Source organism: Sander lucioperca, chromosome 9 (assembly GCF_008315115.2).
Source record: "Sander lucioperca isolate FBNREF2018 chromosome 9, SLUC_FBN_1.2, whole genome shotgun sequence".
In the NCBI taxonomy this organism is placed as follows: Eukaryota; Metazoa; Chordata; class Actinopteri; order Perciformes; family Percidae; genus Sander; species Sander lucioperca.
Window position 1 is genome coordinate 24,230,781 of NC_050181.1, and position 26,811 is coordinate 24,257,591.

At 40.9% G+C, this 26,811-nt stretch overlaps 2 protein-coding genes and 1 long non-coding RNA gene across 4 annotated transcripts; 1 reads left to right on the forward strand and 2 right to left on the reverse strand.

Moving 5' to 3' along the window:
* Positions 1 to 2,312: 2,312 nt before the first annotated feature.
* Positions 2,313 to 7,667, forward strand: LOC116043988 (actin-related protein 2/3 complex subunit 5-like). The gene is made up of 4 exons (XM_031291045.2): positions 2,313 to 2,590; positions 4,774 to 4,846; positions 5,123 to 5,299; positions 6,886 to 7,667. Exons 1-4 carry the CDS (start codon positions 2,451 to 2,453, stop codon positions 6,946 to 6,948), a joined length of 453 nt encoding a protein of 150 aa, XP_031146905.1. The 5' UTR covers positions 2,313 to 2,450; the 3' UTR covers positions 6,949 to 7,667.
* LOC116043991 lies at positions 7,503 to 8,686 on the reverse strand. The gene is made up of 2 exons (XR_004103584.2): positions 8,602 to 8,686; positions 7,503 to 7,735 (listed from the first exon to the last, which is right to left on the reverse strand). It is a non-coding gene; the product is annotated as an uncharacterized LOC116043991 (long non-coding RNA).
* Positions 8,687 to 15,939: 7,253 nt separating this feature from the next.
* rnf2 (ring finger protein 2) lies at positions 15,940 to 26,489 on the reverse strand. 2 transcript variants are annotated; one of them, XM_031291042.2, is made up of 9 exons: positions 26,320 to 26,489; positions 23,172 to 23,268; positions 21,286 to 21,452; positions 19,945 to 20,027; positions 19,669 to 19,801; positions 19,481 to 19,580; positions 17,982 to 18,154; positions 17,333 to 17,522; positions 15,940 to 16,078 (listed from the first exon to the last, which is right to left on the reverse strand). In XM_031291042.2, the coding sequence occupies exons 2-9, from the start codon at positions 23,256 to 23,258 to the stop codon at positions 15,977 to 15,979; spliced, it is 1,035 nt and encodes a 344-aa protein (XP_031146902.1). In that variant the 5' UTR covers positions 23,259 to 23,268; positions 26,320 to 26,489; the 3' UTR covers positions 15,940 to 15,976. The 2 variants fall into 2 exon arrangements, with proteins under 2 accessions (XP_031146902.1, XP_031146903.1); XM_031291043.2 differs by having other exon boundaries at positions 21,286 to 21,446; positions 26,320 to 26,487.
* Positions 26,490 to 26,811: the final 322 nt, after the last annotated feature.

A 26,811-nucleotide genomic window follows, 5' to 3' on the forward strand; every position in this document is an offset into this window, starting at 1 on the left:
AGATTAGACATTCCTCGCTTATATAACGACCAGTCAATGCAGAAGTGCAGTCACTTATGGATTTTTACATTGCCAGACTTATCTGTACAGCGCTGTGGAGTAAGGTCTGGCTACACCACAGATGCATTCTGTTATAGAAAAAAACGTTTAAAAATCATCAAAAAGGTCATTGTATAGTACGTCAAAAAAAAAGTCTTAAAATCATACTATACTATGCCTATTTTATGACTTTTCGACATGCTATACTATGACTTTTTTTTAAACTTTTCGGCATACTATACTGAGTTTTTTTATGACTCATAAAAGTATATTATCTTGAAAAAAGTCATGAAATAGTCATAGTACAGCATGTCGAAAAAAGTCATGAAACATTCATAGTATAATATGTCGAAAAAATTCATAGTACAGTATCTCGAAAAAAGTCAACATAGTATAGCATGTTGAAAAAAGTAAAAAAAAAAATCATTGTATAGCAAGTTTAAAAGAGTCATAGTATAGCATGTTGGAAAAAAAGCCATAAAAAAAGTCATGGTATAGTATTCGAAAAAACAAAAAAAAGTCATAGTATATAGTATGTCGAAAAAAGTCATAGTATAGTACATGAAAAATAAGTCATAAAAAAGGTTGTATAGTATATCGAAAAAAAGTCGTAGTATACTATGACTATTTCATGACTTTTTTCAAGATGCTGTACTATGACTTTTTTTGACATGCTATACTATGACTTTTTTAAACTTGTTTCAACATAAATGTACTATGAGTTTTTTATGACTCGTAAAAGTATAGTGTCTTGAAAAAAGTCATGAAATAGTCATAGTACAATCATGTCGAAAAAAGTCCTAGTATAGTAGGTCGAAAAAAGTCCAAAAAGTTTTAGTATAGTACGTTGAAAAAAGTTTAAAAAAGTCATAGTATAGCATGTCGAAAAAAGTCATAATATAAGATCTTGAAAAAAGTCATGAAATAGTCATAGTACAGGATGTCGGAAAAAGTCATAGTATAGCATGTCGAAACAATTCATAGTATAGTATCTCGAAAAAAGTCATGAAATAGTCATTGTACAGTATCTCGAAAAAAGTCATAGTATAGCATGTAGACAAAAGTCATGAAAAATTCATAGTATAGTATGTAAAAAAAAAAAAGTCATGGTATAGTATTCGACAAAACGAAAAAAAAAGTCATAGTATGGCATGTCGAAAAAAGTAATAAAAAAGTCACAGTATAGTATGTAAAAAAAAAAAAAAGTCATAGTATGTCAAAAAAACGTCATAACATAGTAAGTCAAAAAAGTAAGCAAGTAGTACTCATAGTATAGCATGTCGAAAAAGGTCATAGCATAGTATGTCAAAAAAAAAGTAATATAAAAAGCAATAGTATGTCAAAGAATGTCTGGAAGAACATGCAAACTCCACACAAAAAGGTCCAGACTGGGGATCGAGCAAAGGTTAAGAGTCTGCAGTGACTATTTGCTGGTGCTAGTTGGAGCTGTGCTAACCATTGAGCCACCAAACAACCAATTATGGTATTTTGAAAACAATCATAGCATAGTATGTTGAAAAAAAGTCATAGTATAGTATGTTGAAAAAAAGTAATAAAAATGTAATAGTAGCCTATAGTATATCGCAAAAGAGGTAGTATAGTATATCGAAAAAAAGTAATAAAAAAGTCATAGTAAATGTCAAAGAAAGTCTAAAAGAACATGTAAACTCTACACAAAAAGGTCCAGCCCGGACTGGGGATCAAACCAAAGGTCATAGTCCGCAGTGTTTATTTGCTGGTGCCAGGAGCTGTGCTATAACCACTGAGCTTTCATGCCACCAAATATATTTTGAATTCTAAAAAATTGATGGCATAGTATGTAAAAGAAAAGTCATAAAAATAGTCATAGTATAGTATGTCAAAGAAAGTCTGGAAGAACATACAAACTCCAAAAGAGCTCAACATTTTGATATTTGAATGGTTTTTATAACTGAAAGTATGCAGAAGTAGTAGGCGACGGAAAGTCGTACGGAAGAATCGGATAACCATACTTTAACGAATTGTTTTGGGCATTTCAACCTTTAATGGAAAGGACAGCTAGATATGAAAGGGGAGAGAGAGAGAGAGAGAGAGAGAGGGGAAAGACATGCAGGATATTGTCCAGGTCGGACTCGAACTTTAGACCTTCAGCGTTGAGGCACACACCTCTAGCTATATGCGCTTGCTCTACCAACTGAGCTAACCCGGCCTCAGCATTCACACTTTAAATTCACAATTCTCCAGTCCTTTGGGTGGCGGTAATGAAGCTGCGCACCACCAATATTACCAAAGAGGTAAAAGAAGAGGAAGTGAAGAAGTGAGGAAGTGGTAGCGCTGGTGGAAAACTGACTACTGGACAGCACAGTTGCTAGTATCTGCTGTCCGTAATAACACCCGCTTTGCGTTGAACAATCTTTACTATCGTGTCCAAAATGTCTAAAAATGCACTTTCCGACCGGTTTAGAAAAGTAGACGTTGATGAATACGACGAGAATAAGTTTGTGGACGAGGAAGAAGGAGGAGAGAACCAGGCTGGTCCGGACGATGCAGAAGTAGACTCTTTACTCAGACAATATCCTTTAACTTCAAGTAACGTTAAGTTAACGTTCCTTAAAAACGGTAAGTCTCTTCAGACAGGGGGACGAGCTAGCCCACAACACCTTAACACTTTTCTGTCCTATTGACCTGAGGCGTTACAATGGATTGGAGGGCTAAAAGAAGGGCAAAATATGGATTGAAGGTAATATTTATACTCTCATTCAAATTATTTTAAATTATAGTCATGTTATGAGACATGGGGGACATTTATTTGGCAGTTAATGGGACAACGTTGAGTAATTAAAAAGAACAACCGTTAAGTTGTCATAGCAGCGTTTCCGGGTGTCATTTCACCGGGTGTGGTCGCTTCACTAGTTGTCAGTAAAAATGAGTTGATATATGTAACTTTAGTGTTTTTTTTGTTTTTAAAGTTGTTTTTATTGGTATTTTGGTAACTTTATTGTTTTAACCAGACTTTATTTTTGATTTTGTGTGTGTGTGTGTGTGTGTGTGTTCTTGTTTAACTATATTCGTGGGGTCCCAAAACCAGGAATACAGTATACTTGTGGGGTCCGGACAGCTTTGTGGGGCCAAAATGCTGGACCCCACAAGGTTAAAGGGCTGTTTGAGGGTTAAGACTTGGTTTTAGGATTAGGGTTAGAATTAGGTTATGGTTAGGGTGAGGGTAAGGGTTAAGGTTAGGCATTTAGTTGTGATGGTTAAAGTTAGGGTAAGGGGCTAGGGAATGCATTGTCATCTTTGTGGGTCCCCACAAAGATAGTAAAACGCACTGTGTGTGTGTGTGTGTGTGTGTGTGTGTGTGTGTGTGTGTGTGTGTGAGAGAGAGAGAGAGAGATATAAATGTGCAGACAAAGTTTAAAGCACCCATATTATGCTAATTTTCAGGTTCATAATTGTATTTTAAGGTTGTACCAGAATAGGTTTACATGGTTTAATTTTCAAAAAACACCATATTTTTGTTGTACTGCAGTGCTCTATCTCACTGCTGCAGATCCTCTTTTCAGCTGGTCTCTGTTTTAGCTACAGAGTGAGACCTCTTTTCTTCTTCTTCTTCTTCTGTACTATCTTTGATTGCACTGCACATGCCCAGTAGCTCAGATGTAGATCATGTCAGCTAGCTAGCTCCATAGACAGTAAAAGAAAGGCTGTTTCTACAACTTCGGTCAGTTACAAGACAGGATTAGCTGGGAGACTTCTAAATGAGGGCGCATGTAAGTAGTTCTTTTGTAGATTATGGTGAACTTGTGTGTGTTGTAGCAGTGCTTTGCTATTGAGAACGAGGTAGCATGCTAGCGTTAGCATGCTAACGCTACGAGCTAATGGTTGCGGTTAGCCTGCTCGTTTCGGCTTGTGACGTCACAAGCTGTGCTGATTTTTAACAGCTCACCCAGAGACTGAAGGCAGGACACATTCAGAAACCGTATCTCACTCTAAACAGCATGGATGGATTTTTTTCAAAGTTTGTATGTGTGTGGAAGCACCAGAGACACAAAAGAACACCCCAAATCCCAGAAAAAGTGATTTTTTTCATAATATGGGCACTTTAAGACTTTTTAGGGGACGGGAGCAAAGATACAAGCATCTCTCTGGTAAATCAAACACTTTGTATAACCTACTGTATACCACAATGAGGCATTACTATTATTATTATTACAGCGTTATTTTTTCAACATACTTTTTTCGTGAAACAGAAATATTGTTCTGCCGTATTTTCAAGCTGGTTAAAAAAACTCAATACTTGGAACACAATAAAAGCATATGTGGGAAGGGACACACAAATGAAAACAGCAACGGAGCTCAAACACAAGTCAAGGAGGCTTCTATTTTACAGATGAAAATACTTCAGATCTGTCTGGTTCCCCCTCAACTTGAGGATCTGAAAATGTCCAGTACTTGGAAGTATTCATTTTAACAGGGAAGAAAAAAACAACAACAAGGCGATGCTCAGTTAGCCAAGACATCAGTCAAATGCAAAATATGACGAAGCTCCTGTTCACGTTTTAGCCTGCATTTTTTGATCTATTCCCTCAGTGTTTTCCTTTTAGTTATTCTTCAGAGACCAAAGGAGGATGATGTGGTGGCAGCGTACTGTGTAGAAAACTCTTTCTCTCATTTCTTTAGATTCATTCGGTAGAGTAATATGATGTACGTGTATCTCTGTCACTGGAAGTGTGTAGTCCTTGACTTGTTTTGTAAGGGGAACATGAATGCAGCTCTCCAAGCAGTGCTAAAGAATCCTCCAATCAACACCAAGAACCAGGTCGCCAAGGTATGTAACGTTATTGACTAAGTGCAATAACAATCTCAGAATGTGATGATGGAGAAAGTGCCTCTCCACTTTGAGTCCTGACCCTCCTCGCAGGGTGCGTGACCGCGCGGGTGTGCGTAATAGTCTTTATTGTCATTGTACATGTACAATGAAATTGAATGCAGTCCTTTCAGCGCAAAGCATCAGTAAAAGTGCAAAGCAGGTAAATAAATACATGTCACTAAGTTACTATAAAATATAAATGTATAGTGTGTGTTTGTTTGCTTGTGTTGGTAGGAGCGAGCCGAGCAGCTGGTGGTCAAAGTGCTGAGCAGTTTTAAGAGCGGCGACATAGAGAAGGCCGTGGGCTCGCTGGACAAAGCTGGAGTGGACCTGCTGATGAAATACATCTACAGAGGCTTCGAAACCCCGTCGGACAACAGCAGCGCCGTGCTGCTGCAGTGGCATGAAAAGGTACGCGGTTAGTCATTAATTATACAAACAAGGGTCCTAAAAATTCCAAAAAAAATGAAAAGCAAGAAATTGTTCTAGTTGGGGAAGTGTCATAAGGAAAGATTGTGAAAATCCTGATTTCATTTGGTGACATTACTACCGTGCAACAAAGAAATCTGTCAGGTGTTACACATACATTAACCGGAGCTTCGGCCGAATATTGGGCTTTTTGACGGGGTTCGGTTTCTGCCGAACCTTAGAATTTTTTTCCACCAAACCGAACCCTACGCTTGCACTCCGCGCGCTACGCTGGTCGACGTAATGACGGCGGCGTTGATTACGAGAAGGTGTTTACGTAGGTGGAGCGTTCGATGCAGTAGGCTGTGAGAAAGTGAAAATGGAACTCGTGAGCAGATAAAGTGTAGTTTGGCAGTACTTTCAGTCAAAAGAAGGCCATTCAAGTCCAGATACTTGTTCAATAAGCAATGCCGATTAGTCTGGTGGTGGCGAGGACCCTAAACTATACACAACATCACCGCTGTTACAACATTTGGTATGAAACATCCAAAAGAATACGAGTTGTACATGAAGGAATCTACAGACAGCAGTCAAACTGCAGCAACTTCAGGTACATTACATACATTAATGTGTTTACTGTGTTAATGGACTGAGGATGGGAGGAGGATTTGGTATTCGGTTTCGGATTCGGCAGAATCTTAACCAGTGGATTCGTTATTCGGCCGAAACCCCAAAAATCTGGATTCGGTGCATCCCTACTTTAGACAAATCCAGGGTAACTCTGGTCGTCTAAACCACTTATTTGGAAGGGGAAATGAAGGTGTTCACCCCTGAAATGTTCATTAATTTTTTTGCCTAGTAAAACTCTCTGACTAGGGCTGCAACTAACTATTATTTCATTTGTCGATTGATCTGTCAAATGTTTTCTCGATCAATCGATTGTTTGGTCTATGGAGTGCCAGAAAATGGTGAAAACTGTGGATCAGTGTTTCCCAAAGCCCAAGACAACGTCCTCAAATGTCTTGTTTAGTCCACAACTAGGGTTGGGTACCGAAACCCAGTTCCTACGCAACCGGTAGGAACTGGACCGGATTAGAACACAAATTCCGGTTCCTCATTTCGGTTCCACTTGATGTGTCGACTGAAATATTTTCCCTCTGTCGCTGCGAAACGGACGTAAAAATATCACCCTTTCTCTGTAGTCTACCGTTAGCTAGCTACCGTAAATGTAGGCTACTTTTAAAATGCCATATTTTCCCTCTGGGCTCACCGGAACAAACTAAAAGCCTTTCTTTGATGTCATTTTTTTTTTTACTTTTTTCAAGAATCGGTTTAGGAATCGGAATCGTTTTTAAAAGTATCTGTTGAATCGTAAAAATCCAAACGATACCCAACCCTATCCACAACTCAAATATATTTAGTTTGTTTTCATAAACAGTTGGTGAATAGTTGACAACTAATCAAGGAATCTTTGCAGCTCTACACTGCACTACACTACAACTGATATCAGCCTTTGTGTGTGTGTGTGTGTGTGTGTGTGTGTGTGTGTGTGTGTGTGTGTGTGTGTGTGTGTGTGTGTGTGTCCACAGGCTCTGGCGGTGGGAGGAGTGGGCTCTATTGTCAGAGTCCTGACTGCCAGGAAGACAGTCTGATCCTCGCGGAAATTCTTTCTGCAAAACCGGCATTAGACAGTAATCTGGCCAAACACAAGATCACTAGGGCTTCCTGTTTTTTGGACATGATTCCTGTTTATTTTTATACTGAAGCTGAGTGCCCTCCGCTCTTCTTTCCTCTGTTTTTTTCTTCTTCTGCATTCACTATTTTCAATCACACCTCTGGAATTTAGAAGTGCTGGCAGACAGACAGACAGACAGACAGACAGGTGCTGGCACCTTAAACTGTCTCTGTGTGTGTTTGTGTGTGCACCACCAAGAGAGAACAGACACATTTCAGACGCTTCACTCGGACACATTCTCTCCAAAGCAGCTCTACGCTCTTTTTTTCCAAACTGCCTCCCTGCTGCTCCGATGCCTCAGCGCTCCTCCTCCTCCTCTACTCTCCTTCTGTCCTCGTCCTCTCTTTCTCTCTGAGTCATCCAGGTTGAGGAAATGGAAAAGTTTGCTCCTGGACGGACTGCCAGAGACTGGTTGACCTGTCCAGGGTGTTTTCCCTGCCTTTTGCCCAGTGCATGCTGGGACTGGAGTGCTTTTTTTTCATCATTCTAACTTTGTGAACTTCTTTGATTATTGACTTTTTTTTTTTTCTACTTACACCACATTGTTGTGTGTAGCCTGACTTTCATGTTATACTGCGTACATTTTTTTTTTTTATATATATATCTGAAAGAAGCAACAAAATAAAGTACTAAAGCCAAGGCTCTAATAAGTGTTTCTGTTTAATTCATGCAACAAATGCAACATTTCCTTATTTTCCCATTCACTTTAAAGGTCCTATGACATGCTGCTTTTGGATGCTTTTATAACGGCTTTAGTGGTCCCCTAATACTGTATCTGAAGTCTTTTATATAGACCTTAGTGGTCCCCTAATACTGTATCTGAAGTCTCTTTTATATAGACCTTAGTGGTCCTCTAATACTGTATCTGAAGTCTCTTTTATATAGGCCTTAGTGGTCCCCTAATACTGTATCTGAAGTCTCTTTTATATAGACCTTAGTGGTCCTCTAATACTGTATCTGAAGTCTCTTTTATATAGACCTTAGTGGTCCCCTAATACTGTATCTGAAGTCTCTTTTATATAGACCTTAGTGGTCCCCTAATACTGTATCTGAAGTCTCTTTTATATAGACCTTAGTGGTCCCCTAATACTGTATCTGAAGTCTCTTTTATATAGACCTTAGCGGTCCCCTAATACTGTATCTGAAGTCTCTTCAGCCTTGGTGCAGAATTACAGCCACTAGAGCCAGTCCCACAATGAGCTTTCCTTAGGATGTGCCATTTCTGTGTCTGTAGCTTTAAATGCTATTGAGGAGAAGAGGGGGGGGTGTGGCCTTGACCAACTGCCACTTTGCTTGTTTGCAAGCCATGATGTCTCTTTCTCATGGGAGGACCAAATTCTCTGGGCGGGCAAACCAGAGAAAGGGGAGGTAACCTTTCCCCTTATGACGTCATAAAGGGAAGATTCCAGATCGGCCCATCTGATCTTTCATTTTCTCAAAGGCAGAGCAGGATACCCAGGGCTTGGTTTACACCTATCACCATTTCTAGCCACTGGGGGACCATACGCAGGCTGGGGGAACTCATATTAATGTTAAAAAAACTCAAAGTGACATTTTCATGCCATGGGACCTTTAAGCTTATGTCTATAATTTATTAAAGACCACAAGAAAACGTCATGCCCAAGCTACCAGCTAGCTAATATTGTCATGTATAACGATTATTTCCTCGATTAGTTGTTTGGTCTATAAATTTATTTACTGTCACAGAGGAGAGAAGAAACTAGAACATATTCACATTTAACAAGCTGGAATCAGAGAATTTAGAGATTTTTTTTTTCTTAAATAATGACTCAAACCGATGAATTGCTTTTTAAAATATTGATAGCGATTCATTTAATAGTTGACAAGTAATCGATTAATCCATGCAGCTCTAAAACTAGACATTATACATGAACAACGCTGAGAAATGAGGAACACAACAAGCCTAGCTGAATGTTATCTTGTTTAAATAACATGATCAAGAACATGAACTGCACATCTCTAAACGCCGTTATAGGAGTTTTAGTCGTGCAAATTAAAAAAAAGCAAGCTAAACGTGAACGGGAGCTTCATCATATTTTGTATTTGACTGATGTCTTGGCTAACTGACCATCGCCTTGTTTTTTTTTCTTCCCTATCAAAATGAATACTTCCAAGTACTGGATATTTTAAGATCCTTAAGTGAGGGGGAACCAGACAGATCTGAAGTATTTTTGATAAAAAGTTGAATGTCATGCGGCGACAACAGTTAAGTTTAGGGGCCAAAACAACGTTCAGATTAGGAAAAAAAAGTTCAAACTTAAACTGCTACCAACTATTGTGGTTTGTTCTTCATTTAATGTGACAAAAAGGTAGAAGTGAGACAAAGGAAATATAGATTTGAATCTTTTTATACTAATAGGTGATCCTTTTTTTAAAGTGTGAAGAGTCCGAATGACCCCACCTAAGAAGGGCCAAAATGTATCTGGATGAAAGGCCACGGGCCAAAAATAAATGTAGATGTTGGAGAATACCGTAATTCTTTGTAGATAAAACTTACGGATGTAACTTAATAGGGAAGTTTTACCAGCACTGTGCTTTACGTTGCCGTAAAACTCAGATTAACCCTCCTCTTGTTGTCGGGTCAAATTTGACTCGTTCTCAAACTTTCCGCATCAGAATTTTGGGTTTCTTTCAACCAAATTGCCCCAAAAATAACACGGATGGTTACATACAACGCTCATCGCAGGTCAAATTTAGGATCAGTTCACTACTTTCATTGAATTTTGAGTTTTATTGCATTTTTTACAGCATTTGAAAAAACTATGAAATCTCTCGCTTTCTAAGCAGTATCCTGACTAAACTGTGACAGTCTGGGAGTATCCACTAAATTGTAACTATTTGTCAAAATAGTTCATCATTTCAGGTTTTTTGAACTCAAAAATGAGGTATAATTTCTTATAAATGAGGTTTACGGATTATGAATTCCAAAAAAGTGTAAAACTAACGGTAATAAGTTGACGTTAGTGGTGAATCTGGTGGTAGTGGAAAAAGAAAGTGCAAAAAAAAAGGAAATCTTGAAAAAAAATCGCCAGCAACATAAAAAAAATTATAAATAATTTTAATTTTTTTACCTGGAAGTACAAGAAGTTGCATGGTCAACGGGAAGACAACACAATTACTTTTTAGCTGCACAAAATGTACTTTTCGTAGTCATTACAGTTAGGATTTTACAGCACTTTCAAAATAAGAGAATAAGAATGAGCAGCATGTCAAATGCCATGGCGGGCCAAAGCAAGAGGGAGCGGGGGCCCTAGTAGTCTTTATTTGTGATTTATAAAACTAAACAATAAGAACATATGTTCCATGTTAAACACACACATTCAGGTTTATTGTTCAAATAGAAAGATGCAAAATACAGCCACCCCACCCACACACACACACACACACACACACAGTTAATAATCAGACACACGGAAGTGAAGCTGTTTTCACTGAGTTGTGCAGTTCAGTTTGTGGAACTTTCCGCTTTCTGATTCCTAAAGCTACAAACCTGATGCACCGCTTGAGTTTGTGGGGGTCCCTCATAATGAGTCAGCTACACTGACACTGAATTCATCAACAGGCTTAGTTGAGTTGGCACATTAACAGGTAGAAGTTATGTGATAGTAGTATGACAAATCAGATATCATGATATTCTTGACCAAATACCTCGATATCGATATTGCGGCGATATTCTAGGGTTGACAACTGGTGCTTTAACAAAATATCTTCACACTTAGATTTTAGATAAATAATCATCAGTATGTGGACATAATGTCTAAGTGGGGAAAGGCAAATAATAGAACAGCTACAACAGTCTGGTAAGTTGAGAAAAGTACATCACTTCACTGTAATGCAGCCTTTAAAACCAGGAAAAGACTTGGGTCATATCACGATATCCAAAATCTTAGACGATATCTAGTCTCATATCATGGTATCGATATAATATCGATATATTGCCCAGCCCTAGTTTGACAAAATAATCATAACTCACAGTCCACTTTTTTTTTTTTTTTTTTTTTAATAAGACAAAAGAACAAAACTCATCCACCGATGAAGACCATTTAGATGTGGTTGAACGCTTCACAAAAAGTTAACAAGGACCTCGCATTAAGGGTAGTGGTAGTTTCTAGGTTTAGGAAATTGTAGTACATTCTCACAAATATTGACTGAACTGTCCTGAATTGAAGAGAATCCAGTGAAATCATAAAGTGGGCTGCATTCTTCTTTCTTTTCTCTGCTTATGTAGTGAAATATTATCCGGGAATGTGACAAAACTGCTCTGATCATAAGGTCACGCTAGTTTCTTTTCATCACTGCCTCTAAATGAGTTACGTTAGAACCGTACTGCCAAATATCAAACATGTGACATCACTGACAAGAAAAGGAAAACATTTCCAGCTCTTCGTGGAACAAATCCGAACTAAACATCCAAAAACTTTTTGTAACAGTGAAAATCAGCCCTTGGTGTCCATATGTCAAGACAAGACTGTATTGAGGGATTCTTCAGCACCTGATGTGGGCTTCCAAAGCCTCATTTCAGATGCTGATGTGCCAACACACTTCATCCAGTCACTCATGATTAGTGTATCTGCATTCTTCACATCTAACAAGCGAGGGCGACATTATGATCCTGTGTCAATCACCATCCGCTGGTGAGTAGAGCTGCAACGAACGGTTCTATTCATTATCGATTAATCTGACAATTATTTGGTCTTTAAAAAGGTCAGAAAATAGTAAAAAAAAAAATGTTGATCAGTGTTTCCCAAAGCCCAACATGACGTCCTCAAATGTCTTGTTCTGTCCACAACTCAAAGATATTCACTTTACTGTCACAGAGGAGAGAAGGAACTAGAAAATATTCACATTTAACCCTTGTGTTGTCTCCCATTGGACCATGCACTTGTCGTCCACTATGATCAAAATGAAAATGAAAATGTTCACTTTTTCTGACGTTTCTCTCTTTTTTCGACCCTTTTGGCGTGTTTTTCAATGTTTTTGCCCCCTCCCCCTCCGTTTCACACTTCCTTTCACTACCATGTATGAACACCACTAAGGGCCCTGACACACCAACCAGACGGCTGACCGTCGGAAGAAAAGCCAGTCGGACTGATCAGTCGGGTCCCCGAGGTCCAAAAAAAATGCCTCAGAACACACTGAGGCAACGCCGACTTGAGCGTACGCTCTGCGCGTGCGCGAAACGTAATACGTCTCCATAGCAGCAGGTGGCGCTGCTCTGTATCGTTTCCATTTACAGTCTGATTATTTCCCAGAAAATGAAAACCGGCAGCTGATTGGACGGACGCGTCATGTGGTTCTTTTTTCTCCGGAAATACACAGCCAGACTGTCATGGCGTCTCGTTCAGAATATGATCTCATATTGTACTAAAATAGTTCACCGAAACGTGTTTCTGAAAACATTTTAAGCGAGAAATAGGCCGTGCAGTTGCTGAATCTGTCTTCATTTCAGATTGACATAGGTCAGTTTAAAAGATTTTCGTCAGATTTTGAGAGGCTCATCCGCTCCCCATTTCCGGGTGAGTCCCGACTGAACATGTCGGGTCGGCCCAAATGAAGGCCGACGGCTCCTCGGACGGCCGACAGCACTGGACACACCAAAAAGACTGGAGTCACGGACCTCGCCAGACGGTCCGACGCCCGATTATCGGGCTGGTGTGTCTTCTCTCTAACACCAACTTATTACTAGTTTTACACTTATTTTTGTAATTCATGGTCAATAAACCTCATTTATAGGAAATTATACCTAATCCTGGAGACAAAAGAGCAGAAACTATGAATTATTCAGACTAATGATAAAGGTAGGATAATCACAGAAGGGTATATGTCAACGTTCAATCAGGATACTGTTTCGAAACATTTCGATTTCTTTTTTCAAACGCTAAAAAATTTGAACAAAACACCCAAAATTCAATGAAAGTAGAGATCTGATCTTTTTGTCGTACTCGCGATGCGCGTTGTATGGAATCATCCGTGTTATTTATGGGTAATTAGGTAGTAACAAAAAAGAAAAACATATTTCCTGAAGACAACACAAGGGTTAAGAAGCTGGAATCAGAGAACTTTAAACTTAGAACTTTAATCGATTATCAAAATAGTTGGCGATTAATTTCAAAGTTGACAACTAATCGATTCATCGTTGCAGCTCTACCGGCGAGTCAGTGGGGATTGAACAGTGAAGGGAGTAGGTTTGTGGAGACAGTGGAGAAGATTGGGAATACTTTAATGGTCCGACTGCATATGGTGCTGCGAAAATATCCTTCCAACCCGACCCACCTCCAATTAAACACACTCCTTCCTCTCCATGTTACAAAAGACATTTATAAAAGAACACAAGCCATAGAGAGCAGCCACATATATTAAGAGGACAGCTTGTTTCCTACAGGCAACAGATCAAGACAACAGCAACAGGAGGTTTTTTTCTGCTGTACACTAAACCCCCGGCTGTATTATACGAACAGAAAGACGAGCCCTGGTGGTGGGGGTGGTGGAGGAGCTGGATTGTTCTCATGCGTTCACACTGGTGGCATGGCGGCCAGAGACTGACCAGAGCTCCATTCATCTGGAGCTCTCCCATTGTTCCCCGTTACAGTGACTCCGTTTCACACAGTAGCCTTCTCTAACAAAAACATCGCAGCCATTCATACCTTCACTGTTCTCTAGTTTTATTTGAAAGACATGTAGTAATAAAAAAAATAATAATAATAATAATAAAAAAAACTTTTAGAGAACACTTACAAAATGATCGGGCAAAAACAAATAATAATAAAAAAAGGCAATCTTTGTAGCTTCATATCACTATATAGATACTATTGGATGCTTGCACTGCCCACTGCTGGACAAACCTGTCAAGTTTGTCATTGTGAACGCACATTTTACCTTGAAGTATTCAACATATGGTCTTACAGGTGGTTTCTCAAAGGCCCCTATACACTACAGAGCGTGTCACACTGTGCCAGATGGGTCTAATGAAATCTTGGTTGACTGTCCAACATAGAAATAATATTTCTATGCTGTCCTAGCCTGGTTGACACCAGACCCTTCTCAGTTGTAACTGAAAGTGGGTCTGGGCAAGGTTCATTCGCAGTCCATTTCCAACGGACGCCGCTCAAACGCCTCTGGGCGCAATTGGATAGTCCTTCAACCAATCAGACCAACGATCCGGGTGACGTAGCAGTGACAGCGGCGTCAATGGGTTGCTGCCGTCATGTTGAATGTAAACAAAAAGCTGCTCGCTGTCGCTGCGCTATAGTCATCGTGTAAAGCCCCCCTCAACGGTTGTGATTGGTGCCTCCATTTGGAAAAATTTGGAAATGGGCTTGAATGGGCTCTTGGCCAGACTGACTTGCAGAGCAAATCTCAAATTTGCCGGAAGTTCGTCAGGGTTTTCCCAGGCTAACGCCGCCTTCCCACTGGCACTTGAAATCAGCTCATCTGGATGAATTTGAACGCATACCGATGACCAACTGACATGATTTCCATTCGCATGCGGTCTGCGAATCTCCATAGGAAATGAATGACTTCCGGTTGTTTCGAATCCGATTTCAACTGCCAGTGGGAAGGCGGCGTAATGCTGTCCAATATCAGTTTAGGAGCAAAGAAAAGCCATAATCATTTGACTTTCATAATCAACTGAAACCTAATTATGGAATTGAATGACTACAGACTCTGTCTGAATGAATGTGTTTAAATTTCCTTTTTCAAAATGTCAAGTAACTCATGTTATGTGCAATTCCAAAAACTTTTTAGGGTTCAACGAATTCAGACAGAAAATTCCATTCAACTTTATTTCAGATACACAGGTCCACATCAAAACACATATTAAAGATTCAGATCCAAAAGTTCAAGTTAATTCTAAACGTTAAGTTGCTTAAGATTGGATTTGGGAAATTGACAATGAAAATGTTTAACTTAAACATTCAGGCTACCAAAGGATAATCAATGGAGCCTGGATCTGTCTGATCACTTCACATGAGCGACAAGTCACCCGACTACTGACTACCCAACTATTTCAAATACATGGCTCTCAAAGTAAAATATTTCAATGTTACAAATTCAGTGACTATTTTACCTTTAACATGAAGTATTCAGTAGTGAACAAGTCTTCAGTTGACTCTAAACTTCCATTTTTTTATGGCTTTTCTTTGCTTCCATACATGTCAGATTCATGTTAAATGGCTGAGTGCAGTTCAAAGTGCCCACACCCGCCTGGTATATGCGTATGGGCAGTTGCCATTGGCTTGCGTATTCTGCATCACATTTTGCCCTTTTCCGAGCCGCGGCTCCATTTTGTCAATATGGTCCTAAATTTCATATACTGTAAGACATTTGACACAGGTGGTCTCGGTCTCCATTGGCGGACATGTCCCAGTGAGATCTGGGACCAGGGTTTGATAACCAAAGATTCTCCCCTACGTTTCTCTCACAGTCAACTTTTGTCTGGTACAGACCAAAATCCCATCAGCACAGAGGAGCCTTTGCTGAAGACAAATAACAGTATAATACAATGGTTTTACTTGGAAAACACTGCTGAGCTAGACTGTGACCCTGGTTTGTTTTTTTTTTTTTGTTTTTTTTTTAAGAGTTGGAGAGAATCTACAAATATTGTCAACAGCCCATAATCGCCTCAATTTACCTGCTGGCTGCTGTACTGATCTGCTACCTTCTACAGAGAGAAATATAGAAAGACACAGCGAAAGAGAATATAAAACAAAACAAAAAGTTGTTTTTCTTTTTACAAGAGTCCTTTTGAGGGTTTCAACAACCCCTCTCGTCTCCTTCAGACACTCACATTCTTCTCCTCTTGTTTCTGTGTGTGCAGGTGTATCACAGTCCATATGTTTACTTCCCACTGGTGAGTGTGTGTGTGTGTGTGTGTGTGTGTATCTATGTGTGTGTATGTGCATGTGTGTGTTTTTTATGTGTGCCTACTTGTGTTCTTTAGTAGGAGCAAAGTAGAGCTCCATGGGTTTGTTCACCTTCCAGTACTTTTCGCTGACCAGCTCAAGGGAGAAGGAGCCATTCAGAACCTGTGAACAGTTGAAACATCCGTGTGACTTTCCAACTCGGACCCTGGTTACCTTTTTAATGAACCTCTCCCACTGCTCCAGTATGTTATCCTTAAAAAGGTGCTCTAAGCGATGTCACACGTTTGTTTTAGGCTACTAGGGGTGCACGATTCAGAAAATGTCACGATTCGATGTCGATTTTTAGGCTCAAGATTCGATTCAAAAATCGATTTTCGATTCAAAAACGATTCTCGATAACGATTCACAGGCGCCCGGATAGCTCAGTTGGTAGAGTGGGCGCCCATATATAGAGGTTTACTCTTCGACGCAGCGGGTCCGGGTTTGACTCCGACCTGCGGCCCTTTGCTGCATGTCATTCCCCCCTCTCTCTCCCCTTTCATGTCTTCTGCTGTCCTGTCCAAATAAAGGCTGAAAATGCCCAAAAACATAATCTTAAAAAAAACGATTCACAGTATGTAAATGTAGTTACTTTTCCCATGTGATTGCGATTTTTGGAATTCTATGAATCGATTTTGAATCGGTAGAGCTTGAATCGCGATACAAATGTGAATCGATTTTTTTTTGCACACCTCTATAGGCTACATTTTTTGTCACATACAGCAAACATCTCCTCACTATCCGCTAGCTGCCTGTCCCCTGAACACACTGTAAAAAAACAAGACAACAAGAAGGAGTTGGTTGAGCCATCACCGCAGCAGCGTTAGCACGTAGGCTACTTCCACGATGCGCGTTCATGACTGTTTCAGGAAGCACGGAATGGAGGGACGGGATGAGGAGGAGGGAGGGGCGAGATAGCCTCCGTTTTGTTTGACAATACTTCGAACGTCAACAAGAAGTGACGTCACCCAACATCGCTTACAGCACCTTTAAGTCTTTGTGGTTACATTCTTCTGTAGCAGCAGAGTTGTTCTTTCTCAGAGGATAAGCAGACTGGAGGGAATCAAATCAATCAAATGCAGGGCATATGCACTAAACAACTTCTGTAGTTTACTTTTTCACAGTTAAAATACTTTCCTGATATTCCCCAACTTCCTCTGTTTGCGTCTACATGTCAAGATTCTAAAGAGCAACATACCGCCCTGTTTTAGTTTTAACATGCCCCTTTTAAATGGTTTCTTTAGAAATCATTGGTGATACCCAGGTCTAATCAGAAGGGACTTGACAAAAGCATTTTGTTTTCACATGCAGGTACATATATACAGTATCTGTGATATCTTGGCTAGGCCAAGGTGAGAAGGGTGTGTGTACACTCACAGTGAACTGGTTTCCAGCAGTAGGTATGTAAATGGTGTACTGTTTCTCTGAAGCTGCCTCCACGTTAACAGGACTGGCCTCCGCGTTTCTTCTCAGCTCCTCCAGAGCCAGTCTGACAGCCAGGTATTTAGACAGGTGGTCTACTGTAGCGTTACCGGACGTCTTAATGTAGCGAGGGACAAACTCCACACTGTAGACGCACACACAAACATTCAAACATGCGGGGGGGGGGGGGGGGGAACAGGCACAGTTAATGAGTACTTAGCAACCACATATGGTAGTGATTAGGTGCTCGAGACTTATTTTTAATGGACTCTAATGCTGTTTTAAGGTGCTTTGCTTTAAAATATGTTGCTGGAAGGGTTCTTACTTATCTCACAAAAGTGCAGACAAAACAACATGCAATTACAATACGCAACAGCTGAAGAATGGCTCTTTTCTGTGCACATTTGTCAAAAAAAAATAAATAAATAAAAAAAAAAACATTCCAACATTTACTTTAAAATGTAGCTACTATACTTTAGCTATCACATTTGGTCTAGCTAACATTAAACATGACCAAAATACCAGTTCAATCAATATGTGGTGGAGCTGCCACAAATAATTCTGTGTGGGAAACACTGCGAGCTGTATAAGCGTGTGACATTACCTGTTGTGACCGTCATCCTTCTCCATCAGGGTGGGATGTGGCCTAAACACCAGTTCTATTTCACTGGCACCACCATCGATCACAGAGTCCCCGCCCCCATTCTCCGCAGCGTTGTCCATGTCTAGGCCGCTGTCATCGCTCGTCTTGGTGCGCTTAATGCTCGGACCTGCCTCCTGGGGGAAAAAGTTCAAAAACGTGGTATTTCCACAATATCCAAACACACCAGGAAGAGAAGCATGCTTTTAAACACAGTCTCATTCCTAATTCAAGTATGCTTATAGTCACAGCTGGGGAGGATGATGCATCTAAGCCACTGTTGCGTATGGTTTCAATGGCGCTGCGCTATGCTAAACAGGTCTCTTGAGAATGAGTCCCTGTGTCTCAATGAGATTACATGTATAAACGAAAGGTAAAATAAATAAAAGAATAAAGAGAGAAAGTCGCAGATTTTCAACCCTTCTGATGCGAGTAATCCAGCAGAGTTCTACTGGCGGGTAAACGCGGATCTCCAGAGACTGATGCCGTTTGTCAGCATGTACGGCAGTACAGAGAGCTGGTTGACAATCGGCAAACTTTCCATTAAGCTACCAGCTAACGCTAGCGCTAGCTAGCTTGCTTGGTTGACAGAACAAGACATTTCTAGGCGACCAAGGTGTTCCAAATAACTTTGATGAAGTGAAAACACAGTGATGAGGGTTTAAGTTTAAGATAACAACATGGACAACACCCCAAAACAAGCTCAGGTCTATTTGAATGTACACAGTGTCATGGTAAGCCTCTGTCATGATTGACAGGTCGGTGTGTAGCCACGCCCCTAAGTATTTTTTTACAGTGCACAGAGAGGAGCTGCCTCCAGCCCCTCCCCCTCGTGAAGTTGCCTGCTGCCGTGTGCACTTGCTCAGAGAGGCTATCGTTACGTTAGCTAGTTGCTGGTGTTCTTGCCGTGGGATTAACTGTACTAATAAAACTGTTGAAACCCCGCGGCCACGCTGCTGTGAAAGCTCCCCGAACGTCATTTATCAGTCTGGTTGTTACCCCTCTCAGTGGCAGCTCCTCCACTCCATATCTTTATAACGGAGCTAACCGCTAACCGGAGCTAACCGCTAACCGGAGCTAACCGCTAATCAGAGCTAGTTGCCAACCGAGCCTTCAGTTCTGTGTGCCTGTATCCATTAACTGCATGTATAGACTCAAGCCCGAATAAAACCCTTCATTTTATTAAAATGGCTGTAAAAGTTTTAAACTACAACTCAGAGTTGTTTGAATGACAGAAATCAGCTCAAGGTACGGCGTAGCGTTAGCGTGCTAGTTGATGCTTTCTCTGCGGAGTGCAGACTGATTTGCTCTCGCGAGTCATGTGACCACATCGCAGCCTTTGCGATTAGGAAATCGCGTTTTAACATATCGCAATATTATCGCAAATGCAATTAATCGTTCAGCCCTACACAAAACGCATTCATAGTGTTACGATGTGTTAAACATCATAGATAGCAACGTACCTGGTTGCTGTGGACAGAAGCGTTGCTACAGTGGGAGGAGTCTCCATTGTCCTCAGCTCCGCTACCATTCTCCACCGTGTGTCTCTTACCGCGCTGCAGTCTGACAGAAACAAATGCAAATTCAATTTATTAGAGTAGACAGAGTTTTTTTGTTTGCGTTGGCATCGTTGGTTGACGTTACGGTTTACCTGGTCATAGCCTGTATCTTCAGCCCCTCCTCTATGCTGTGGGACAGGGCTTGCTGGTTGTTGTGTTTGCTAATGCGAGCCAACACTCTCTCTTGGTGGGCTTCGTACTCGTCTCGGCTGGGATAAATCTTGCCTGAAATGGGATAAGTTAATATATAATAAGAAACTAAATGCGAGAATATTTTTTTACACAGCATTTTGACTCACAATTTTCAGTTAATCCAGGTTGTTCTGTGTAGCGATTAGATCTAATTTAACCTTCTTGTAGTTACTTACTAATCAGAGCATCAAAATTAGGGTCTGGACGCAACGACCTCTTGGACACCAGCTTCTTACGACAGGTAGGACACTCTTTATTACTGCAAAGACAGGGAGGACAGACATTTTGAAACATTCAAATTCAGTTTTTAAATCAGATTTTTTTGTTCCTTTACTGTATGGTGATTGTTCAAGTCGGACCATTTTAAGAGATACATGAAAAAATGTGAACCTATCCTTTAAAACGATAATGCAGTATCAAACAGGTCATTTTTGTTTGTTTGTGCTCCAGTATATCACCACCAACTTAAGACTTTGAGTGACATTAGCTTCCACCACTAGTGATCGAATAAAATAGTGACCAGATTTCTCTTGTCTGAGGGCGCTTTCACACCTGCCTCGTTTAGTTCGGTTGAATAGCACTAGAGTTTGTTTGTCCCGCTGGTGCAGTTCGTCAGGGCAGGTGAGAACGCGGCATTCGCACTCGGGTGCGCACCAAAAACGGACCAAACAAGCGTACCAAGACCTGCTTGAAGAGGTGGTCTCGGTACGCTTTCAATCCAACTCTGGAGCGGTTCGTTTGTGGTGAGAACGTGATCCGTACTCGAACCGCACCAACTATATGTACTCCGCAAGTCTGAGCTAATGTCTCCTGTAGTCAGGTGTGTTTACAATCTGCGATGCAGCAGAGCAGCAAACTGTAGCAGCTTGCAGTGTTTCTATCACAGAAATAGACAGCGGTCAAGCTTGCCGTCCGTCACTCGCATCTCCGTGGTCAAACCAGCTGCCGCTAAAATTGGAGACACCGTGCAGTAGAGCAAAGTCTCGGTGACCAGAGCAGACGTAGTAACGTCTCCCGCGAAACAATGTCTGATCATTTTAATGAAATGAGCTGGTGTGACCACGGAGATGCAAGAAATATGCACTAGTCCAGAACACAGGACCTTCTTCCTGTATTTACTTTCTTGCTCCCGCCCCCAGACACATCCGACCAATAAGAGGAGTGGACGTTCCTGCGTGATTTGTAATGGCGCATTTTGGTACGCTTGGATTTTTCCAGGTGTGAAACCAAAATGACCGAGGGCAAATCGCTCCAAGTTTACAAACTCACCAACTGATTCGGACCAAAGCAAACAAACTACAGGGCTGAAAACACCCTGACTGTGGAGACCTTGGAGACCTTGTCTGACTGTGGAGACCTTGTCTGACTGTGGAGACCTTGTCTGACACTCTCCCTTCCCTCAGAGTTCGCCACTACTCATTCAAGTTACTGAATATGGATAAGATAATGAGAAACCTGAAAGCCATTACAGGGGACCAAGAAGGCTCTTCTGGTTTCTACTGCATGGTCAAACTTACCCGGATCTTAAAGCTGTGATGATACAATCAGCGCAGAAGCGATGCAGACATTCTTTGGTTGTCATTGTGTTCTTCAACATGTCCAGGCAGATAGGACACATGAGTTCACTGTGCAGGGACCTGGGCGACACTGCTATTTCCAGTCCATCTGTTATTGCCTCCTGTGCCAGTACGAAAACAGATCGAGATGAAGGTTAGTACACACAAAGATACAAAGATTTGTGGAGTAGTACAAGACTGATACAGCTCTGTTGGTGTTTTTTATGTAAAGTCCTAAAAATCTTATAACCAGAGTAACTGAAGAGTCATCATTTAAGATATTGCACACCTCAGTGTTCTATTTTCAGGAGCATAAAGGAGCTTAAGATCTTCCTTACTGTGTTGCAGGGATATTTATACCAACAACTGACATGAAATGATTATGTGCTTTAGGTATATGCAGGGTTTTTCCTGCGTAGATGAATTTTTGGCGCCCCCAAAGAGGTTTTAGCCGGCCCATCCACAGCCCGCTATATTTCACTCATGCGGCTGGTGCTGATGAGCCAGCTCATCGTCATTGTTTTGACTGGACCTGAATGCTCCACTGTGAAGCTAGCACTAATGGGATCTCAGTTTTACCGTCCAGCTAGATTAAGCTCTGCTCCTGGCCGGAGGAGGAGCAGCGGCTGTCGGGCGCGGAGCTCTCAGCCTCCCATTGGAGCTCCGACTGCAGGTCGAAGGTGGATGGAAGCGGATCTGGGTCTGATATCGTGGCATCAGTATTAAATTGTTTCATAACCGATTAAAAAAATTGAGACCACCTTTTCAAGTGGACATAGACCAACCGTGCCCAGGTTAAAGGACAATTCTGGCGCAAAATGAACCTAGGGGTTAGTAACATATGGGTACCGAGTCGACCGTTCTCTGGGACATGTTTTCATGCTAATCCAATGTGACCAGTTTTATCGCAAACCGCTAATTAGCTTAATGAAGCTAGTCGTCGGGGCATGCGGAAGTAAAAAGAAATCGCTATTTCTATACCACTAACAAGGCTCAAAATAGCACCACACTTCGGCGGTAGCATGATGAGTCGAACGACGTGTAACCAGTAACATAGCTCAAGCACGGCGTTTGTCGTTCGACTGGTCATGATTGTTTTCCCAAGATGGCGCCTACCTGTATACCGAATGGTACTGTCTTTATAAACTATATTTTTAATAAACTGTCTGTACACTTACAAAGTTCTCACTGCTTCGGTTTACATGTAGGGACCCTCATTATGCTACCGTGGAAGTGTGGTGCTATTTTGAGCCTTGTTAGTGGTGTAGAAATACAGATTTCTTTTTTACTTTACCCTCTGCCCCGACGACTAGCTTCATTAAGCTAATTAGCAGTTAGCACTAAAACTGGTCACATTGGATTAGCATGAAAACATATCCCAGAGAACGGTCGACTCGGTACACATGTGTTATTAACCCCTAGGATCATTTTGCGCCGGAATTGTCCTTTAAATACACAGTGCTCACACTGATCAAACAAACTGGACTTTGGGGTCAAGTGTACTCGGATCCGGGCCCAGGTCCCTGATGTGAAAGCCCCCTTTACTGCATTATAGTCCATCATATTTTTATATTTTGAATTGTCACCTGCCTCCTGAACTTTGTATTTCCCTTCATTTAAATAAAAGACGTTTCCACCATAAATTGCTGCATAAAATCAGAATGCAGGAAATGAAGTGTTTGACACTAAAGATTTCCGGGGGGAGGACCCACAGACCCCCCCCGCTTAATGTATGTCCCCCCCTCCCCCCCCAAAGGCCCAAACTGAGCCAGGATAAACCCTGTTCATTGATAAAAAAGCGAAATGAGACACTTATGTGAAGGAAATGATATACTATGAATTGTTACCTGTGGAGTTCTCTGTAGCTCATACAGACTCAGTTCCCAGGTCTTACTGAGGGGTTGAACCCCGTTGGTCTGAACTGCCTGAGTCATCACTGCAACACTGAAACAAACAAAAACAAAATTAAGATTTTCATGGAAATCTAGGATGTAATGATTACCTCTGGTGTCGATTATAAGTGGGAATTTGGGGTTGAAAATAAGCGCTTCTCTACCAAAACATTTTTTTCTAATTTTTACTTCAGTCGTCGCTTATACCGTAGATAATATTCAATTAATTTGCTTTGCCTTGTGCATTTCAAAAGGGCAAGAAGATTAGGGAATTAGCACTGAACAATACAGGAGCTTGCATGACAATGTATCCAGCATGTCTTCCATGAAAAAGACAAAGAATAGCACAGCCTGGTGTAACAATTCAATCCATTTCTACAGCTGACGACAGTAGGTAATTACCCTCGATGTAATCCTTGCATTAGGGGTGTGCGATATGACGACATGAGACAAAACGTCTCCACGACCTGCCTTTATAGCGAGATCGTTTGTGGTATCGGTGCACATTCTATCATTTGCAATTCTATGGCTCCAGTGTTTCCCTGCATACAACGGTGCAACGCAGCTGCTTAATGATTAGCTCTGCAGCTAAATCTCCCCAAACGTAATAAACCCTCTCTCTCTCTACTTTAAGCTGCCAGAGTCTGGGACGTTCAGTCACACTCGATCAATTGGTACGGCGATTCGCTGCAGGGTTGTGCGGCAGTGGGAGTGTCGCTTAAATGGCGCATTTGTGTGACGTCCTGTTGCTTTTTAAACCCCCAATGTAGCACTAGAAGACTATCGTTTTCCTTCAGATCTCGACATTTCCGAGCGCACAGGCAGCTTCCTTTCACGGAGAAAGAGACAAGAGCGACTGTGCTTTGTTGTCGCAGGACACATTTAAAACGTTCTTGTGGCAGCCACAGAGACAGTGAGGTTTACCGGTTACCGTACGGGACGCTCACACCGTCTCATAAACAGACCAACAAGTCTGATCGCCGATTATATGACCAGGCCACCGCAGAGTGACCTCGGGTTTGCGTTTCTCCAAAAGTTTAAATTTGTCTCAACTTTTGCTGCAGGCCGCGGTTTATTTTGCGCCCACCCATCGCCGTAGCCTAAACTAGGGCTGCGCAACACACGCAGAGCAGAGAAGAGACAGATGAAGTAAAGATAACGTTGACGGTAACCTACCGGTTATAAGCAGGCTCGGTATGGAATGACACGCTAATGTTCTGACCGTTCTGTGTTTTTAGCTGAGCTAGACCAGAGAATATTCGGTTAAAAATGCTGTTTTTAAATAGGGAAATTAGTTTGGTTGCAATGTTCAGTAACTTGCAAAACCATCTTAAAAAACCAATGTGAAAAATAATCGTGATAAGATCATCATGGATCATCTTCCTGCCTGATATTTGCCATATCACCCACCCCTACATTGCATTAAATATCATTCTATTGCAATTGTCATTCTTTTATAAACACACATTTGTTTATTAATTGTGAAAAAAGAAAAATGACATCACCAGAGGAAATGTTCCTGCAGCTACCAACATTTATTAGGGGGCTACTTTCCCATCTGGCTAGCTACTCAAATATGTTGGGTCTCTGTTAAATGTATTACTATTACACTGGATTACATTACACATCTATTTCTGTTATTGTGTCTATCACCTATAGGGTATTTGAGTTAATTTCTAAAAGTAAAGAAATGCCAAGAAACAGCAGTATTTGAAAGACATCAAAAGGGGAATTGTGTTAACCTGTATTAAAGACATTACGCTGTGAATTTAATAGAAACATGTTTATGATTAAAAACTTAGGATTTACAGCTTTATACACCTCAATGTGAAATCCCTGCAACAAAATTTTTATTTTTCTTCAGCAGGAGTAAATTGAATTCTTGGGTTTCAATCGACCAAGGAAGAGCTAGAGAAGAAGTGAATTTTCCAAATAACGCAGCCAGAGTGAGGACAAATAGGACTAGCGTCTGTCTTGAGTAATCTAAATATCTCAATTTAGTTCAATTGACTATTAAAATAATTGTTTTCGCCTCTTTGTCAATGTGACCTTTGGGTGGTGCATAGCTGGAATGTATGACCAAAATATCTCCAAGTCAACCAGGGGAAACCCGAAATAGGTATTGGGCCTGATGAGCTATGCGTTACATGTTGCATGTGCTACATTCCTACATGATAGCATTTAGAAAACACAAATTTAGATAAACCAAGACACCTGAATAACCAAAATTTCAAATCTACTCTCAGATTGCTGTAGTTGTGTGGCCATGCTGTATACATGTGACAAACAAGAGGGAAAAGTGTGGGTGGTCCATATTTAATACAATTTTGGAGGGCAAACTGATGTTTCTTTTCAAATAAGCTTAAAATGTCAAGAAAAAAAAAACATACATGAGCGTTGTGACGTCTTGACGTTAGCGTATATATTCTTTGTAACGTTAACGTAACCAAAATCAGCAATTCATGTCAATAAACAAAACCATATGTGTTATAACTAGCTACTGACTAGCGGTAGATGCATGTTCTCTACGGTTGTTAGTAGTCGTACCGTTAGTTAGTTTTGCTAGCTAGCTAGCGCAACACATGGAGTAGCTAACGTTATACATTGACATTTCATTCAGTTCATTATATCAGTCGCAGTTAAACCCCGCGCACAGATTTCATATACAATCTGTGACTCGGCTAATGCTAACTAGCTCCCAGAGAAGCTAGCTATTCTTCGCAACGCTAACACTAGAGGCAAAATAAGCTTAAGGTATAGCACGTATGTAGCCGACAGTAGACAAAGACTGCACGGGCGTGCGAAATTATTCGTGTAATGTTAATTTAAACATTACCGTTAATGATACAAAAAGCTAATATCTAACGTGAAATTATTGCGAGAAAGTCGTAAATGTTTTGTCGCTGTGACAGAGGGAAAAACAACAACAGAGAAAGAGCCGACGCACCAATCCCTTCAGGTGAGCTATATGCTTTCTTTTAACCGTATTTCCTACGCTTAAACAGTTGCAAACTCGTATGCGAACAGCCATTGATACACAAATACATACATTAAAACGATATATTCCTAGCTTACATATAATTATGATTGCTTCTGTACTTACATTTTCAGTTGTGGGTACGAGCGGATCCAGTCAGCGCGTTTAGGCGAAGGCAATATGGCGGATGTGGCAAGAAGCAATGTAGTCTGGGAAATTGAGGCGCTATGCCAACGGGGCCCGGGTTTCCGAGGGATGGATGTGTATGATGAAAACAAAGGCCAGCCTATATTTGTGCACTTCCATTCTCCAACAGCCGTCCATCTAAAATTACATTACTTAAGAAGAAAAAAATGGCACTGAATCCCATCCACCTAAATCACTTTCTGAAAGCAGGTAAAAAACACAGTGTCAAAACCATAGACTGTAAATATTAACATTATATGTGTCAAACACAGCAATAAATCCTGATGTACAGCCTAAATTCTGAAAGGCAACGATATTATGCATAGGAAGACGTTTTTTAAAACTGAAATGAACTAAACATAAATAAGGGATGGTAGAGAGGAAGCTGTGATTATTACTATCTTTTTACATGTTGTGGTGATGAATGTTTAC